Source organism: Phalacrocorax carbo, chromosome 14, assembly GCF_963921805.1.
Source record: "Phalacrocorax carbo chromosome 14, bPhaCar2.1, whole genome shotgun sequence".
Lineage (NCBI taxonomy): Eukaryota > Metazoa > Chordata > Aves > Suliformes > Phalacrocoracidae > Phalacrocorax > Phalacrocorax carbo.
In genome coordinates, this window is record NC_087526.1 from 8,211,370 (window position 1) to 8,230,149 (window position 18,780).

Below are 18,780 nucleotides of genomic sequence, written 5' to 3' on the forward strand. Positions count from 1 at the left end.
AGATTCAAAGCTTAAATTGCTTCCTTTTTTTTTTTTCTGTTTCTTTTTTTTTTTTTTTCTCCTTCTTTTCCCCCCGGTTGGGCTGTCGGGGAGTGCATGCGTGTGCGGTCCCAGCGCCTCCACATGTTGTGTTACACAATGTGCTAACAAGATGGAGAAGGCCACTCGGACCGCGTGATGCCGCTGTGACGTCTGTTCGGCTTTGTCCCCCCTCCCCAGTAGGACTCGGCTGTGAGGGGCTGGGGAGGGGGGTTGGCCCCCCGCCTGCCCCCTGACAGCCGGCACCGAGGCTCCTGGGGTTAGAGTCGGACCGGGGCTTTTAAAACGCTCGTGGAGCTCACTCCCAGCTTGCTTAGACACCAGCGGGTGTTTACGTAGGACCTACAGAGGGGCTGGAGCAAGAACAGGCGCAGCTCTGTGGGCAGCCCAGCTTTCTGGCAGGATCTTTAAGGAACGGGGATTTTTGGGGTGCTCCAGGCTCAAGAGAGTGGCTGGAAGGGGTGGTGGGGAGAAGAGCGGTGCTGAGGCTAGGGGTGCTGCCAGCAGTCCCTCCCCACCACGTGGTGCCTCAGCCAGGCGTCCGCTTGCAGCCCCATGGGGATGAAGCTGGAGCTCCCACTCCCTCCTGCCCAGCAGCGGGTCCCCAGCACCCATCCCCGTGTGCCTGTGCATTGCCACGGGGTGGGGGCACCCAGCCACCCCAGTGCCACCACAGCGTTCCCAAACCTTCTCCGGCCAACCCCAGCCCTGCACAGCCACAGGATCCGGCCGCGGCCGCCCGGCTCAGCTGAGCATCCCCTCCTCGCTGAGAGCTCTCGTCTGACGCAGGAGGTCAGACAAGACGATCGGAACAATCCTCCTGGTCTCCAGCACCCGGGATTCAGATCCATGTACTTATATGGCCTGCAAAACGAGGTGGGAGCATGACCAACGTCTGGAAATCCAGATATGACTAGATCCCTTCATTAGTAATTTCTTGTACATGACTTTCTAGACCATAGGGATTTGTTAAATTTGCAGGAGTGTTTTCTCACAGTGCCATGGACTGGCTGTTGCCAGCATATATTGGCTCAGATCTGTCAGATCCTGTTGCCTTATATGACCCTCGGTTAATTCAGCTTTTCTTTGTATCCAGCCCTCAGCGGGGAACTCCTCTAGCAGTCTCAGCGTGGATCATGCTAAAATGGTTCCCCAGTCCTCCTGCCATAAAACAACTGCCCACACAGTGAAAGGGGGACGTGGGGGGTGGAATTCAATGGTCCCCTCCCCGTCACCCCGGCCCTCACCAGATGCTTCCTCCATCCCTGCTTCTTCGGTGCCGAAAGAAAACTCTTCATGCCTGGAAAATGTTACTGGAGTCACTGGACCTTCCTCCTGTGTTGGGTCCTCCCCGCAAGGACCGTGGCATCCCGCCGGCACACCCTGCACCACAGGGTTAATCATTCACTGCCCTCGGGGGTGCTCTGGGGCCAGGGGGGACTTTCACCTTCCCAGCGACCTCTTGAAACTTTGACCTTCTTTTATGGGTGCCATAAAGGTTATTTTTCAATCTGCGCCCTGGCGGGGTTTACCCTGTCTCTGCAGTGGGGTCTTTGGTTTGGGCAGTGCTTGGGCGCTGCTGCTTTCTGCACCTCGCCTGGTTTGGGAAGCATGGAGGCTAAACAGGGTGGCCTTTTTCCCAAGGGGAGGGGTTGGTAGTACCCAACGGCTCGGCAAAGGACCATGGTGGTTGGCCCTGGTCTCCACGTGTGCCCCTGTGCCGGCACAGCTCTGTCCCGCATTGGATGCAGCAAATCCAGGGATGCTGGCAGGAGGGATGTGAGGTGCTGCAGTCATGGGGGAGCCCCTCTGTTGGCTTCTGTCCCTCTGGGAGCCTGAATAAGCATCCCAAATCTCCAAACACTGCCAGAACAAGATTTCCAGGTGGAAAAAGGGCACATGTCCAAGGACATCCTGCTGAGCCTGCAACCACTTATCACCCACCAATGGAGATAAGGAGCCCTGTCACCTCCCAAAACACCCCTGTCCCCAAGCACCAAGCCCAGCAGTGCGACCCTGCCCTGCCACTTCCCTGCGTGCCCCTGCACAGCGCCTATTGACCCTGCAAGCTGGGTCCGGTGAGGGCACCCCAACCTCCTGGTGTCCCCATGCCTCCACCCCTTACCAGAGGCGACAGCCAGATCCAGGAGGGCCTTTACATCCCAAATCTCCTGACACAATGCTTGTCTTCTCCAGCAGATCTGGCAGCACTGGGATGCTCCAGGAGGACACATCTCCAGTCTCCTCCTCACAAGAGGCACTTTGCCGTAACTTTGCAATCTTCAAAGCACTTTGCTATTTGAAAGACCTGTTTCAAAAACTTTTTCTTTCAGCGTTTTATTTAGCCTCACCCTAAAAAGCCCCAAACTGAAGTGGAAGGGGAGAAGGGGAGGGATGAGCCGCCTCTGGGCAGCAGCAGGGGAGCAAGCATGCAGCAGCGAGCACCTCAGTATCCAGCACACTGGGGTGAGCCCTACCCTTGCTCGCGTGCGGTTCCCTTGCTCAGCCAGGCCAAAACTCTTCTCTGTGGTCTTTAAGAGCAGCACGACTCCTCCATTTCAGGACCACTGACCGTCCCGAGCATCACACTGGGGTTTTATCTCACCTGCCATCAATAAAAGAGGTCTCACTGCGCCAGGATACCCCTTGGAAATCCCTTTGGCAGGCTGGCATGGCATGTGAAGACTTACAGGCAGGGGGTCAGGGGCTGAAATTGCCTTTCTTTGCCTCTTTTTTACCAGCAAGGGGTGGAGGAGGCTTTGCCTGCATCCGTCATCCCTCATCCCTGCTGCTGGTGGAGGTGGGAGCCGGCAGCAGCCGTGGGCAGTGGGTTGGGTTGTGCCCCAGTGCAGGCACAGGCAGGAGCAATGGGAGCATCCCACCCCCCCGTCCCACCCCATCCCCAGACACCCCGGGGACCCTGGAGAGAGCCGTATGGCACCGTGGGGACCCCAGCCCCACACTTCCTTGGGTGGGGGATCCCCATGGGAGCATCTGATGCCGTTAGCAGCACTGGCGCTGCAGCAGGGACATGTTACAAGCAGACAAAGCATCCTGAGTCCCATTCCGCAAACCCCTGCAGCTCTCACCACCCCTCTGCTGCTGTTGGCCACGGCTTGGGTGCAACGCAACTTCTCCTCAACCCCCAAAGGCACTGCCTTCAAAGTACCTCCTCCTCCTATACGTTGCCCCCATTTCCAGCATCTTTGGGTTGAAAAATGGCCGGGGAGGGTTTGGCAGAGGAGCCTCGCGCAGATTATTCAACAATTGTTTCCCATTTTGCGCCCTTGCCTGCCTCATCCTCCAGTAACAATGACGAAGAGCGGCGCGGAGCCAGCGCCCACGGCAGGGGTGTTGAGATCAGGGACAGCACAAAAATATCTTCTCTCTGGAACAAATATTTACCAACCCTTCTGCCTTTTGTTCTTGTGGTTCTCTTTTTTTTTTTTTTTTTTTTCCAGACATTCACTGGCAAAATGTCACACTAAGCAGCAACCCAGAAACTTCGGGGTAGCTGCTTGGCTGCTCTGGGCTTTGTTTTTCTCGCGCACTAATTGTTAATGAATTTCCAGCCATTCAAGCCAATGGAAACCTGTGAGAAAATGATCTTTTCAGCCCTGATTTCAGAGCTTTATGGCGTTTTGCAAAATCCAGGCAGTTGCTGAGCAAACTGTGCATCATCCCGCAGTGTGGGGTGGTGGCGGTGCTGGAGCCATCCCTGGGTGGGATGTGGCAGATCCAGACTGGGAGCTGGGGGAGTCTGAGCTCCCAGCACCTCTCTGGGTGTTTCAGCAGTGTGGTCCCCCCTCCCAGGATGGGGATGGGTTAAATGGGGGTGTATGCCATGGTACCCTCATCCCTGGCTGGCTCCTCGCAGATAGTCCTTCTCCCCACACTGCCCCATGGCAGGTTTTTCTTGTTTCCCTTCAAAATCATAATCCCTCTCATGTCCACTTTTTATGGTGGCCAAACAAGAGCATTTGTGGGTAATTTACGGCCGTTGTGTTTGAAGAAGGGAGGGGGCAAAAAAACTCCTCTTCTGCCACATAAACTTATATCTTTGGTTAAAAATTAACCATGGCCATAAAACCCCCAAGTAGGAGTGAGCTGAGCTCACCCCATGAGTGCTGTCGGGCTGCTGCCCCGCACTCAGTCACTCCACCGGTCACCATTCCCTCCTGTCCGCCCCGGGATGGCTGCGCTGCCCTCCGCCTGTCCCCGCCACCTCCTGCCCCTCTCCCTGGGGCTCTTCCAGGGTGCCGTGGTCCTCTTCTTTGCTCTCTTCGTCACCTATGACAAGCCCTCAGCACGGGCAGAGGATGCCAACTTAGCGGCCAACCAGCTCCATGGCATCTTCCCCCTCTTCCAGGACATCCAGGTGATGCTGGTGGTAGGGCTGGGGCTTCTGCTGATGTTCCTGCCCCGCTATGGGCTCAGTGCTGTCACCCACAACTTCCTCCTGCTCAACTTCTCCACGCAATGGGCACTGGTGCTGAAGGGCTTGCTGCATCACTTCCAACACGGCCAGGCCCACCTGGACCTCCACAACCTCCTCACTGCCGAGTTTGCTGCTGTGACGGTGCTTATCTCCGTGGGAGCCATCCTGGGGAGGACCAGCCCTTGCCAGCTCCTTGTCATGGCTGTCTGTGAAGTCCCCATCTACTTCACCAGCGAGTGGGCCATCATCACCTGTCTGGGCAGCCTCGATGTGGGGGGCACCATCACAATCCATGTCTTCTCCTGCTATTTTGGCCTCGGTGTGTCCAAGGCTCTGTTTGGGACGGCACGGCGGCTGGTGCACCCCAAGGAGACCCCAACACCCCGCTCTGACCTCCTGTCCCTTGTGGGTACACTCATCCTCTGGGTTTTCTGGCCAAGCTTCGTGGCTGTCCTCTGCCAACCAGGAGATGCCCAGCATCGTGCCATCCTAAACACCTTCCTGGCCATGAGCGCCAGTGCTGTGACCACGGTGGTGGCCTCCAGCCTGCTGGAGAGGAACAGCAAGCTTAGCCCTGGCCACGTGCAGAACGGCAGCCTGGCTGGCGGGGTGGCCATCGGTGCAGTGGCTGACATGGCCATGCTGCCGGTGGCCGCTCTTGCCCTGGGCAGCCTCTCAGCTGTGGCGTGTGTCCTCGGCTTCAGGTTCCTCACCCCACTCCTGGCAAGGAAGCTCGCGCTCCAGGACCAGTGCGGCATCCACAATCTCCACGGCTTGCCCGGCATCCTCGGCGCCATGGCCAGTGCTGCAGCCATTCTGGTGGCATCCGAGGACACCTCCGGGTCCCACTTCTCCCAGGTGTCCCCTGTCGGGGGCAATGCCAGCGAGGCGGCGGGGGGACAATGGGGGAACCACGGGGCAGGCAGGCAGGCACTGTGCCAGGTGGCGGGGCTGGCGGTGGCCATCGGCGGCTCGCTGCTTGCTGGGCTGCTCACCGGCACCGTGCTCCGGCTGCCCTGCCTGGCCCAGCCACCCGAGCAGCTCTGCTTTGATGATGCGCTGTATTTTAAGGTCCAGGATCAAGCTGAGAGCTCAGGGCCGGGCAGTACCACTGAGGAAGGAGCCATGGCTCTGAAGGAGAGGGTTTAAGCACTGGCGTGTGTGCTGCCACAGCAAGGTGCCTGGGACTGCCTCAGGGGTCGCACCTTTCTGCCCCCATCACCCGCGGGGAACAGCAGGCAGGAGCTGGTGCCTGTGTCCACTCGCTGCCCCATGCCCTGCTCCGGCCGCCGAGGACACGGGCAGGGCCAGGGCAGCACCACAGCACCGGTCGCTCCTCTGTCCTTCTACTCTGAAGCATGAACCCCCTCCTCTGCCTCAGCCACTCCCAGGATCCCTCAAATCCCAGCAACCACTGGAGAAACAACCTGCTCAGGGTGTCTTCCCCCAGATGGCTAATAACCCCTGGCTAACACAGACAGTCTTGCCACAGGGCACTGGCCCCAGCACTGGCTGCTTTGCTCCCGGCGGGCGGTATCACCTGCGGTGCCTGCCCCAACCCTCGGCTCCAGCTCCCACTCAGGACTCCCCTGCCCATGATGGGCAGCACCCGGTGAGGGCTGCCGACTCACTGCCTGTTCCAGCCATGGCTGTGGCCTCAGCACGGAGCCCGGGACTCAGCATCCATTGCCTGGAGGGTGGAAATGCAGCAGTGGGGTGCTTTGAGATGAGCTGAGGTGGCCCCAGGTGAGTTTACAGGGATAACCTGTGCTGGGCAATCCACTCTCCAGGATAGTTTGCAAAGGGAGGTGCCAGCATTTTTTACCACCAGTGCAGCAAGCAGTAATAAGGACACAGCCCAGGCACAGCAAGGAGCCTCGGAGAGAGCCAGGATGCAGGGGGCACATATACCCCACAGCACCCTCATCCCACCCTGAATCTGGGGCCAGGAAAGCTGTGCTGGCATCCTGGGACGCGGGGGGCCCCCAAGGAAGAGCAGCAGCCCTGTCTCATTCCGCCCTGGGCAGCAAGCCGCTTCCACCCTGCGGAGGACAAAGCCTGCGGTCCATCGCTGGCATGTGGCAAGCTGCGAGTGCGGGGCCGCATCCTGCCTGCAGAGCAAGGGCTGTGATTCACATCCCCCCCCATCCATGAGTCACCGCTGCCCCTGCGCCGCCACGGATCCCGCTGCTGCGGAGACAATGTCGGCGATGCTCGTGGGCTCCCGAGGGGGTCGAGGCAACCAAACCCCCTCCAGCACCGGCCACAGGAGCGGGGGTCTCTTGGCACGGTTGGGGGTCCCCAACCCCAAGCTAGCAGGAGCAGGGTTGGATTCCCACTGCCCGGTGCAGCCCCGGGCAGAGCCGACACCAAGAGGGAATGAGGCTGGGGAATTTGCCCTCCAATAATCACAAACAGGCTCAGGAGCCCGGGCGTGTTTGGTTAATTGTTAGAATAAAATATTGCTGAGCTCTGACAAAGGAATCCCACCCCACAGCCTGGCGCGGCCGAACAATGGGCCCCGGCACAGGATGCCATGGGCTGAGCAGTGGGGCCGGGGGCCACGGTGGCAGAAGGCAGCCCGGATCCCCCCGGCCCACAGCTGAGCCCCGGTGGCCCCCCAGATTTTCAGTGGCTCGGCGTGGACATGCCCCATGCCAGTGTTGGAGCCATCGTACACCCACTGGCTGGCAGGGACAGGGACCATGGTCTGGCCAGACCCCTCGACGCTGGGCGTCGAGCTGCCGGAGCCAGCGCCCACCCGGGGAGCTGTGATACCATCGGGGCCCACATCGGCAGCATCCAGCCTCAGCGCAAGCTGGTGCTCCTGCTGAGTCCGGCATCCCGGTCCCACTGGCTTCCCCCCACGCCAAGGCCTGCCGGCTCCAACGCCTGGCTCCAGCTCTGGAGGCAGGGAGGAGGGTGCGTGGGGCCAGCGGCGCCCTGGGCTGCAGCCACCCCTTCGTGAAGCAGATGTGGAAGGGAATCAATCACATGCACACATCCATGCACATGCATGCACACACACATAATCACATGGGCACACACGCATACATACATGCGCAGATGTATACATGCCTGCACACACACATGCACACTCACATGTATGCACAGCCCTGAGGCTGCAAACCTCTTGCCAGCAGAGGAGGCGGTGGAGCAGGGCAGAGCTGCTTTCCAGCATCACCCAGCCCTTCCCAGCGAGGATGCAGCCTCCCACCCAGCAGCCTGCGGCACCCAGCAGGGGAGTGGGCAATGGGGGCGTGGGGAGGGGGAGCACCCAGAGCTGGGCCTGGGCACTCCCCAGCTGTTGGCTGGCATGTCCTGGCATATGCACCCCGGCACACCACGGCACAATCTGGTCAGCAGATGCCTCCAAAACCAGCAATGGGCCCAGGAAACGGGGTATTCAGCACTTCCCCGCTGCCTGGAGGGACTCAGGCACCCAGTATCCCACGGTTAGGGGTTCATGGACCCACCTGGGCCGTGGCACGGCTCCATGCAGCCCCACTCACGGCCATTCCCACCCCCCCGGAACCCGCCGTCCTCCAGCTGGAGCCAGGCAGTGATGCCACTGGGTGTGCTGCCCCACGCCCGGCTCTCCCCACTCCTCCAAACCAGCCGCTCTCCAAAGGATGGAGCAGTAAAATATTCAGCAGAGCCCCTAGCGTTTATCACACCGTAAATCTGGGCTTTCAACAGCTTTACGATGCTGCAGGGAGATGGGAGAGAACAAAACGCTGCTCTGCTTCGTCAGACACAGCCTGCGTGTGCCAGTGCCCCCAGCGCTGGGGCTGACAGGGGACAGGCCCCCAGCCCTGCTTGCGAGGGGGATGAGGACCAAAGTGGGGGGCTTGTGTGAGTGAAGGCTCCCCTGGACACCAGCCAGGGGGACTACTGGCACCCCAGGATGGTGATGGCTCTTCTCCAGTCCAGGGGCAGCTGCATATTGGTGGGACAGTGATGGTGCAAAGGGGCAAAACATACCTCGGCATCGGCTATGCGGAAATATGGCAGCCACTGTCCCCTGGGCACGGTCCCCCAGCACAGTGCCCCGGTACGCTGGCACGCTGCTGCCTCTGAGCTCAGCCTGCAGCTGGATTGGGATGCAGCACGCTGGTTCTGGTAAGAAGCAGCCGTCCCCATCCCTGTCCCCATCCCCACAGCCCCAGCAGCACTCGCCACCAAACCCCCATCTCCCGGTGGGCCCCTGCCATGATTGCAAAACAAGCGGTGAGGGGAGGAAGCCGTGATTGCGCTGTTTGCACAGCACTCGGATGCATCTGGCAAGGCAATCAGCCGGCGGTACATGGCACCACATGGGGGTGAGGGCACGGCCGACAAGTCCCCCAGCCCGCACATCGGCTCATGCTCTAGCACACACGTGTGCAGCCTTTGCATGTGCGCCAGGTCCTTCCCCGTAGCATGCCCAACCATGTACACAGTATCCCCACACCCGCCCGGACCACGGGCGAGGTAGGTGCTGGCGGGGCGCTGACAGGCTGCCAAGCGGCTGGCACAGCACTGGGGGGGGGCCACAGCGGCAGTGGCTGCTGGAGCCACATCAGAGCGGCCCCCCTAGAGCAGCTGGGAGCGTGTGGTGCTGCCCTCGAAGGAAATGCGCTCACTCCCATGTGCTGCACACTTGGGTTCGCCTTGCTGCTATTTTTATTTGACTTTTCAGGGCCTGTTTCCTTTTTCCGGCTGTTTTTGCTGTGATTCCACCGTCGCTTCAACCTCACTTTTCCCCTCCCTCCCTTTTGCCTCTTCCTTCGCTCTTTCCTTCCTTTCCATGCACTCATTCCTGCCGCCACACCGGGCTCCCTCTACCCCCACCTGGCAGCCGGTGCTCACGGCAAGCTCACAGTGAGTGTGCCAATGCCTGTAGACCCCCGTGAATGCTGAAGCTCACCTCCCACCACCACCAAGCACAACCTCCCCTACTCCCTGCCTGCAGAGGCAGCCGGGATGAGATGCCAGGGGGTTGCACAGACAGCACACAGTGACTTCCCAGCTCCGGGGGCCAGTTATTGCTCTGTTTTATCTGGGAAGGTGCTGACGGGTCAGTGGCAAAGGGGGGGGGACTTTGCTCCAGCCTTGACGCAGAAGAAGGCAGTGAGTCACCTCCCAAGCCACCGTCCCGCTCAAGCTGGTGCACAAGCCACCGTGTTCCACCGGCGTGTTGCCGTCGTTCTGGCCGTGCCGCGGGACCGCAGCATGACCACAACGCCCCAGCAGGACCCCAAGCTCCATCCGCAGGGAAGGACGCATCAATAGGGCTATTTTGGGATGCTGGCGGGATGCAGGGGGGGTGTTGTTATATTTGGGGGTGGTGGTTGGGATGAGACAGGGAATAAGAAAGAAAACTCAAAGCTAAACCAGTGAAACCCCCACTGTGGAGGCAGCAGAAAGGGCAGGATGAGAAAAAGGCAGAGTTTAATCCTGGTTCCCCCTCCTTGGGCACCCTGAGGACTAGGATGGAGCTTGGAGGAAGGAGTCCAGTCATGGTGGGGCCAGTCAGGGAGGAGCGTGGCACCAGAGGCGGCATGGTGCAGCTCCGGGAGGCCACCAGCATCGGGATGTGCTGAACCGCGGCTCCCCGGATGGGCCCCGCTCCTGGCGCCAGCCTGCCCCATGCCATGCAGACGGCATCTCCCCGGGGCTCACGGGCCTGATCCTGCTACACACCCATGGGCCCTGGCGGGACCCCACAAGAACAGGGGCCCCAGCCCCGCTCTTGCCACCAAACAAGGGTCCTTGTCATGCCCCAGGCGTGGGGGCCCTGGTATGCCCGGGGGGACCTCTCCTACCCACACCTGGTAATGCAGCCCCCCAGGCTTCTCTCCCAGCCCAGGTCCCAGAGGCAGGGTGTGAATAAGGACTGCCAAGAGCATCCCCTGCCCTCCCCTCCCTGCATCACCTGCCTCAGCCAGCTGCTTGAGCCCCTGGAGAAACCCCCAGGGAAAGGTGCCCCCCCCATCCCCTCCAAGGCGCATGGGCTGGGGTCCCACTCGTCGGCAGCACCCACTGCCTCCCCCCAGGACCGGGGAGGTTGGCTGAGGCCCTGGTGGGGATGGGGCCAGGGGATGCCGGCGTGGCTGTGGGCCAGGCGAGAGCCATGGCCGTGGTCCAGGCGGCCGCGTGGCCCTGTCCGTGGGGACACACGGCCGTGGGCAGCCGTCCGGCTCTGCTCAGCACACACAGCCCACTGCTGCCACCTCGTGTCCTCGACAGACGTCCCCACAGCCACACAGCCCGGGCTGGCCCGGCTCACGGCTGTGACAGGGTCCTCCCGGCTGGAGAGGGGCTGGGGAAACTGAGGCAGGGGCGCAACGGGAGCCTTCCTTCCCCGGCCGCTGCTCCAGCCCTGCCCGCAGCTTGGGGAGGGGGAATGGCCCCCCAGCAAAGCAGGTCCTGCAGCAGAGCCCTGTCCTCCACCATCCACCCACCAGCTTAAGCATGCAGGGTGGAGCCCCATGGGCCAGGGATGCAGGCACGGCAGGCAGAGACAGGATGCTACGGTGACCACTGCTGCTGCCCGCTTCTTAGCAGGCTTGCATGGCCTACACCATGCCAGCGCCACCCACAAAACAAAAGCCCCAGGGTCACCAGATAAAGCACCCAAAGGGCTTCAAGGGAAGGAGAGGTTTTATTTCTGGCTTCCCAGAGACTGTTTGCCACCCAACAGGGGAGCGGGACCCCCGGCCAGGGTGCTGGCAGAGCGTGGTGATGAGGGAGGATGTTCCTCATCTCACCAAACCCCCACGTACCTCCAGGCTCAGCTTGCTGGGGGTGCCAGAGTATCCACAGTGCCGGGCAGCCGGGTCCTTTCGCAGTACTTCCCATCCCAGAAGCCGAGCCTTTGTCTTGAGCCCCCACAGCTGCCTGAGGTTTTGCTGTTTATCAGCAGACACCGGCGCTCCCCGGGCTTCCAGTGGTGCACCCAGGTTTCCCCGTCCACTGCGGGTGCCTGGCTGCTCCTCCTGTCCCAGCAGTGCACTAGGGATGTGTGTCCCTCTCTGCAGCCTGGCCATCCTCAGAGCCATGTGGAAGTGCAGGAGTCCTGCTTTCAGCAGAGACCTCCAAGCCATGGCCCTGCACATCATCTTTCTGCCCCAAAAAGCAACCGTCGTCCCCAAGGAAGTAGCAGGTGATGCAGGACCAAGAGCATCACAGAAATCCAATGCCTTGCCTCCTTTTTTCAGCTCTTTCCCTTCTTCTCCCCGACGTTTCTGTTGTTCCAGCTTCCTGCCACAGCCATCCCATAGAAAACCAATCTGCCAGCCCCCACTGTGTGTGAGGGTCTGGTCCCCAGGTTACACTTGAAACAGGAGGACGAATTCAACTCGGGCACCCACTTGTAGCAACTCCGCTGCCTTCAGGGTTGAATTTGCCCCAGGTTTCCAGACAAGACACTGGCAGCCGCAGTGCCGGGGCAGTGCATCCCTCCGGCATGTGGCGAGAGCGTCCCTACGAGTACCGCAGGGCACGGCGGGGCGTGTGCAGGGCGTAGAGCTTCTCCCAGCAGGTCGCCAGCTTCTCTGCCTTCCTCCCAATCTCCCGCAGCTGCTTCCTTCTGCGGCCAGGTCCGCTGCGCTGGGGCTGTGCTGGGATGCGCGACGGGCTCTGTGGTCAGCGTGCCAAGGGAGCAGAAACACCCCACCACCACCACGCAGGCATTAGTGGGGGGGACAAAAGCCACCGCACCAGCATTGAGGATACACCTGGGACATCACACCCCATGCACGTGGGGTTTGTGTGGACAAAGCTGCAGGTTGGGGTGGCCAAACTGTCCGGGACCTCAGCAAGGACGTACTCTCAGGTCCCCAGGGGTCCCCAGAGTTGGCCATGCCCCCCAACACCGGCAGCATGCACCTCATGGCACATCCAGGGGCAAGGCAGATGGCCAAGCTGGGTCTGCAGGCAGCTTTCCAGACCAGCAGCACCTCCATCCCACACCAGCACACCCCCAGCAGGGTTGGCCCTGGCCATGGTGGAGAGGATAACCCCAGCACCACGCCGGAGCCAGGCAGAGCTGGAGAGCTGGCATTTCACTGCGCTGGGGTTTCCCTGCTAGTTAATGTGTTGCTGGCAGCTGCCATAGGGGATCCTCCCGGCCAGGGTTTCTCCAGTAGAGCCCTGGGGGAGCCCAGACCAGTTCTTGCCTATAAGTACCAAGGCACAAGAGCCAGACTGGGTGTGTCCACCCACTGGGTCACCATCCCACCGGGACAAGGCTCTGTGTTCCCATTATGGCACAAACCCGCTTGGGAGCTGGTGGTAAAAACCCACCAGCCTGTCCCATGGTGCCACAGCCAGACTTCCCACACCAGCCAGTTTAGAGCTCCCTGGGACGTGCTGTCAGCATCCTCCAGCACTGACCTTCACCCCTGGGATGCTGTGGGCAGAACCTGGAGATCCCTCATGCGCAGCCAGGAGAGTGCACAACAGGGCAGGCTCTGCCTGCAGCCCATATGCTGGGGAACTGGGAGTCACTGGGGTGACTGGGAAGGGGCAGGACTCCCACCTTGCTGATTTTCCTGCAGTTTTCCCTGAGCACGAAGTCAGTGTTTCTGGCCACCTTCCACACTGCCAGCTCCTCGGGGCCACGCAGGGTGCCAGCCGCCACCTCCCGCAGGGACATGCTGATGTTGTAGATGGAGAGCAGGATCTTCTGGTCCTGGAGAGGAGAAAAGCACACATCCCCAGGCGGGGAGGGGGGGCTTGATAGCTCCCCGGGGGCTCAGCTCACACGATGCCCAACCCTTTGTGCTCACCTTGTCAGAACGACAAGCTGGCCCAGACCTTCTGCTCCTGTCTTCCAACCCACTCAGGTTTTTCTAAAGAAATAAAGCAAGAAGATCAGGCACCCTGAAGCATCCGTCCCTCCCACACAGGGCAGGAACCCCTCATTTAAACAGTGTTCTCCCTGGAAACAGCAGCAAAGTGGCCAACCCCATGCTAAGCTTTCCAGGCTCATCCCTCCCCACCCACATCCCGCAGCTGGGTCACATCCAGCTTGGCAGCTTCCCCGGAGTGGGGAGGCAGGGTCCCAGCTCACCAGGTTCTGGATCTCATGGAAGATGACAGCGCGGTACTGCCGGAGGATTTTGGTGATGCTGCACCTCTTCCCTCTGCTTAGCACAGCAATGAGTAGGAGGAGCAGAACAGTGCAGGAGAGTGCCCGGGGGAGAATCTGCACAGGGAAGGGCTCCATGTCAGCCAGGGGGAAGCTGGGGATGAAGGGATGCTCCAGACTGCCTTCAGCCCTCACCACAAGCCTCCGTCAGACCTGTTCTCCCCTCTGCAGACACAGTGCATGCAGGAGGGAAAGCACCTGCCCTTCTCCCAGAGGACAAGTTCCCAGCCCAACTGTCTCCTTTTGGAGTAAAGCCCCTCAGAAACTGCTCCAGCTTCATCCTAGTCCAGGCAGTGCTCCCCACGGCACCCACTGAGCTCTCTCCAGTACAGCAGCTCAGTAATCAGCCCAGAGCTGTGGCAGGGACCTTTGTAGGTCTATAGGATCTGTCCCCAAGCTCTCTGTCCCAACAAGGTCCCCAGTACCTCCCCAACTTGTGGCATTTCAAGCCCAGGCCCTCAACCACCAAAATTCAAGGGAAGTAGAAAGGGACGTGCCCTACTCTTTGAAGAGAAGCAGGAGGCAGCAAGCTGCCTGGCTCCCCACCAGCCAACCTCTGCACCTCAACATGAATGGGTTGGGGCACCCTCGGAAGGATGGTCTCCACACCTCTGCAAACCCCACAGCACAGAGTTATGCAGCATTTTTCCAGCTCCTACACAGCCCCCACTCATCCCAGGCTCGGGTGCCCTCATGCAAGAGCCAGATAGAAGCAGCACAAGCGCTTGCTCTTGCCAGCGCGTCCCGGCTTCCTCCGAGCCTCCCAGCTCCAAGCCTTCCCGGCAGCCCCGAGACGGCCCCAGCAGAGAGGGGAAACCCAAGCGCTTGACATCTGAGCTGGCGGGGGAGCACGGGGAGTGGGTGGCCGGACCCTCCGAGGGATGAGTCCCAGGGCTTTGAATAAAAGCCAGCACAACCTCAGGTGACCGGGACTGGGGATATTTGACCAGTCCCACAGCAGCAGGGCAAGGATGGGAAGCCCGACACATGCACATCATCTGCCAGGAAAGAAGCCCAACAGCTCTCCACGTCTCCGCATTGCTGAGAGATGGCACAGCGCTGCGGCCCCATCCTGGCATCAGGGCATTTCTATCATCTCCCACTTGCAGGAAAAGCCCCCAAAATTCCCCTCTGTCCCCCTCTCTCTGGGTGTCAGGTCTGGGCAGGCAGAAAGCAGCTCAGATCCTTCCAAATATGTAACCCCTGCATGGCAGCCAAGGCGCACAAAGAGGAAGGGGCAGGCAGCTCGCTCTGCTGCCGGCATCTGCCTGCCCCGAGCCCCAACTCGTGTCTTGGCAGGTTTGCTGTTGTCCCAGCCATGTCTGCCTCTCGGGCTTGGCTTTTTGCTCAGAGAAGCTGGAAGGAAGAAGTTCCCTTGCTGGAATCTGAGCCCAGGCAGACGCCATCCATTCTGGCCTTCAGTGGGAACCTGGAGGGTCTGTTTGTAAAACCTGCAACCGCTCTGTGCTCCCTGCTCCATAAAGGGCTGGTCCCAGCTCCAAAAGGGTGAGGAAAACTTCTATCACCGTCCCGCTCCCATAGCTTAACAGGAATGATAGCAGCTTAACACAAGGTGGACCCCAACATGCCGCAAGTCTGGGAACCCACAGACACAGGCATCACCTTGGACCAGAAGCACATGAGAGGAGATGAGTAAATCCACATGCAACTGGTACAAATCCCACTGGGCTCTTCAGCTTCCATAATTACCACGTGCCTTCCATGCAGGAAAGAGCCTCCCTGCACTTCTGGCTTTGCTGTCTGCAAACTCACAGAGAGATCTTGCCCCTGAGGTGGTTCAGCAGAGAGCCAAAGGTATAATCCTCAGGGACACCAAAGGAGAGTGCTGCTTCCATGAGGACACCCTGTCCAAAGTCTAAGGGTTGCTCTCAGGAAGCCTCCGCCACTGGGAAGACAAGGCCACGCAATTTTACCATTAAACTGGGAATGACTTCCCTGAAGTGGCTCATTAAACAATTGGGACCAAATCCCAGGGGAAAGCACGCCATTTACAGCATTTCCAGGCAGCTGAGCCTGGCACTGGGCTCTCAGTCCTTACCACGGGAGGAAGTGCAGCCTGCAGTTAAAAACGCTCAGCAAGCAGCTGGGACAGGAGCTCAGAGGGTGCAGTAGGTGCTTCCCACTACCCCCATAGAGAGCAGGGGAGCAGCAGTGACAAGAGAGGGATGCAGGGGAGAGACAAAGCCGGCAAACCCCAGTCCTGGCCATTGCTTCCTACCCTTCAGGATGCAGAAAGATAAGTTCAGCGGCTGATTTTGGGTTGTTCCTTTTCCCCTTGCTCCCATCCCCACAGCAGCAAGGTATAGGCAGGCAGGGAGCTCTGGGATTTGGCACATCCCTTCCCATGGAGGGCTGGCAGGGAAGGAGCAGCCAGGGGAGCATGGGTGCAGGATGTCCACAGCCTGCTCTGCCTGGTAGGGGAAGCTAATCTCTTCCTCGGCTCTAATCCTCCGGCAAATACAGGAGATAAGGGAAATCACCATTATTGATAGAGCAGCTCCTGGTGGCACTCGTGCTAGCCCCGGCCACCCAGGCCACGAGGGGCAACGCCAGCTACCTAATCGGGAGCCCCACTGGGGTCCCCAGGTCCTTCCAGCCAGATGGACCCTCTCCCTGACACCCTCCTATCCAAAGGGACCCTGCCAGCACCCACAGTCCCACCCAGCACCTGCTGCAGCCCCAGGCAGGGACAGACCTTCTGCTCTCCCCCTTGGGACCGGCCGGGTCGAAGCCCCGGCCAGGCCACAGCAGCCCGGTCCCTCTGGACCAGCCCTCCAAGCTGGACCGGAGCCCCTTCCCCACCGGCTGACAGCTCCATCCCGCCGCGACCCTCCCAGCCGGACCCAAGCCCCATCCCGACCCCCAGCCCAGCCCCGTTCCGACTGGTCCAAGCCCTTTCCCGGCCGGACCGGCCCCATCCCCACCAGTTCGAGTCCCTTTCCCGGCTGGACCGGCCCCTTCCCGGCCGGACCGGCCCCTCTCCCGGTCGGTCCAAGCCCCGTCCCAGGAGAACCAGCCGCGTGTCCCGGGGGGTCCCAAGCCGCACCCCGGCTGCTGCAAGTCCCCCCCCCCCCCGGTGGAGGCGACCCCACCCCGGCTGTGCGGGGGGGCTGCGGTCCGGCGGCAGGGTCCCGGCGCTGGGGGGGGGATGGGGGTGCGGGCCGCCCCCGCCCACAGCTCCGCGACCCCCGGGCGGGGAAGAGGAAAGGGCCCCGGCGCACTCACCATGGAGCCCCGCGGGCACTGGGGGGGCCGCCGGCGCGGACCCTGCGGTGGCGGCTCCCGGGGAGCCCGGCCCGGCCCGGCCCCTACGCCGCGTCCCGCTCCGCCGGGGACCGCGGTTTGAACTTGGCTCCACGGTGGGAGGGGACGGGACACGGCGGCCACACCGCCGGCGGCCCGGCCCCCGCGGGGGAGTGCTGCCCCGGCGGCTCCGGCATCGCCTCCCGGCCCCCCCCCGGGCCACCGGCTGCTGCCCCCGGGCGAGCAGGGCAGGGGTCCGGCTCTCGGCGAGCAGCCGTGGCCCAGGGGTCAGGGCAGGAGAGGCTCCCTCTGCCCTGAAGGGCCCCAAGGGGCCAGCACAGGCAGCTCCCCTCGGCCTTCCGCACCCGGAGTCCAAACCCCGCCGCGTTCCTACACCAGAGCAGGGCAGGGGCTGTATCTCGTGCTGCGAAGGTGTGCCAGAGGCCAGGAACGCAGACCACCCTGAGTTTCGATCTGTTAGTGTTGATCGTTATCATTCTGGAGCCCTGGTCAGTGCTCACAACCACGCGTCGCGTACAACAGAAGCGACTGTTCCGTGTGAGACCCCTGCAATACCTACACGTGCCCTGTGCTCCTGTGCCGGCAGCCGAAGGCCGCTCCTGTTTCCCCTGCGAGTTTTGAACAGGCACATCAACAGAACACGGCCATGACTCCATTTTGATTGCTTTTGTATAAGACGCAATGGAAAGTAGTGAACCAACATCACCGAGGCCCCACTGAAGAGTAGAGCGTGTGTGTTTGAGGTAAAACAAATGGCTGAATAACCCAGCTCTTCTCAGCTTGGCAAGAATGTTCCTCTGTGGGAAGTGGGAATGGCAGCATACACAACATACCGCTGAAGACAGGACCCATATAACTTGTTTATTGAGCTATATAATTGGTGGCTCCAAACTTTGTAGGTGCCATAATCCATTTAAAAAACAGAGACATCTACAAACATTAAAAGGCTCTAAGATTGATGGTCCCTTTTATCTAAAAACCCTAAGCCGAGGAACGTAACCCCCCTGGGCCAAGGGACAGGGAAGCCACAGGCACAAGGAGCAGGTGGCAGCAGGAGCTGGTGCTGTGAGGACACGGTGCAGCACCCAGCTCTGCTCCCCTTGCCCCGGGTTTCCAGCGCACCTCTGTGTGCAGCGCTGGGAAACAAACTCTTCTTTCACCGCCCACAAGGCGCAACTCCCCATCAAGTCCTTCCCCCACATTCTCAATCCCAGGGCTCTTGGGTAGCCTTCCCCAACAAACCGTGAAGGGAGGTGGTGCTGCCACCTGAGCAAGGGGCAGGGGAAGCACAGATCCTGGTCAGTGGGTGCACACACAGCATTTGGCTCAAGAAAGATGCTCCCAACACTGGTAACGAGTCAGGAGTCTCTCCAGCGAGAAAAGCCATGCCACTGTGGTCCCAACTGTCCCTCCCCGTCTCAATTCCACAGCCACCAAGTGAGAGCACCACAGGGCAGAGGAATTTACGTACCCCCTGCACTCAGCTTTCCCAAGCACATCACTACACTAGGAAGCGCCACAGCAACCAAAACGCTGTGTTCCCTTCCCAGAGAAGCGGGATACAGTCCCCATGTCCGAGCACTTACACAATTCACATTATGGAGGAAAAGCAAAGGCATGTGAGAAGCACGAGGGGCTGAAGGACAGCACGCATCAAAAACTATTTTTCAGCTTTTTTTCTCCTGCAGTTTCTGGCTCAGTCTTGAAATCCTTGTCCAGCCATGGACCCTTCCCACATGTCTACCCTCTCCTTTTCGTAAGAGTGATGTCTCCATTCCCCTCCCCAAACTCTCCTCCCTCCCCCTTTGCTTAAGCCCACATATATGAAGGATGCCAGCCATGGCAGGAAATCCCTGGGCAAGAGCCTCTTAACTCCCAACAC

General features: G+C 60.5%; 2 protein-coding genes across 2 annotated transcripts; one reads left to right on the forward strand and one right to left on the reverse strand.

Moving 5' to 3' along the window:
• The first annotated feature begins 4,053 nt into the window (after positions 1-4,053).
• LOC104042176 (ammonium transporter Rh type A-like) lies at positions 4,054-6,944 on the forward strand. Its single transcript, XM_064465133.1, has one exon. The coding sequence runs from the start codon at positions 4,160-4,162 to the stop codon at positions 5,624-5,626; it is 1,467 nt and encodes a 488-aa protein (XP_064321203.1). The 5' UTR covers positions 4,054-4,159; the 3' UTR covers positions 5,627-6,944.
• A 4,171-nt stretch (positions 6,945-11,115) lies between these two features.
• Positions 11,116-17,153, reverse strand: C14H20orf204 (chromosome 14 C20orf204 homolog). The gene is made up of 5 exons (XM_064465134.1): positions 16,860-17,153; positions 13,536-13,670; positions 13,252-13,314; positions 13,002-13,154; positions 11,116-12,100 (listed from the first exon to the last, which is right to left on the reverse strand). The coding sequence occupies exons 1-5, from the start codon at positions 16,860-16,862 to the stop codon at positions 11,945-11,947; spliced, it is 510 nt and encodes a 169-aa protein (XP_064321204.1). The 5' UTR covers positions 16,863-17,153; the 3' UTR covers positions 11,116-11,944.
• Positions 17,154-18,780: the final 1,627 nt, after the last annotated feature.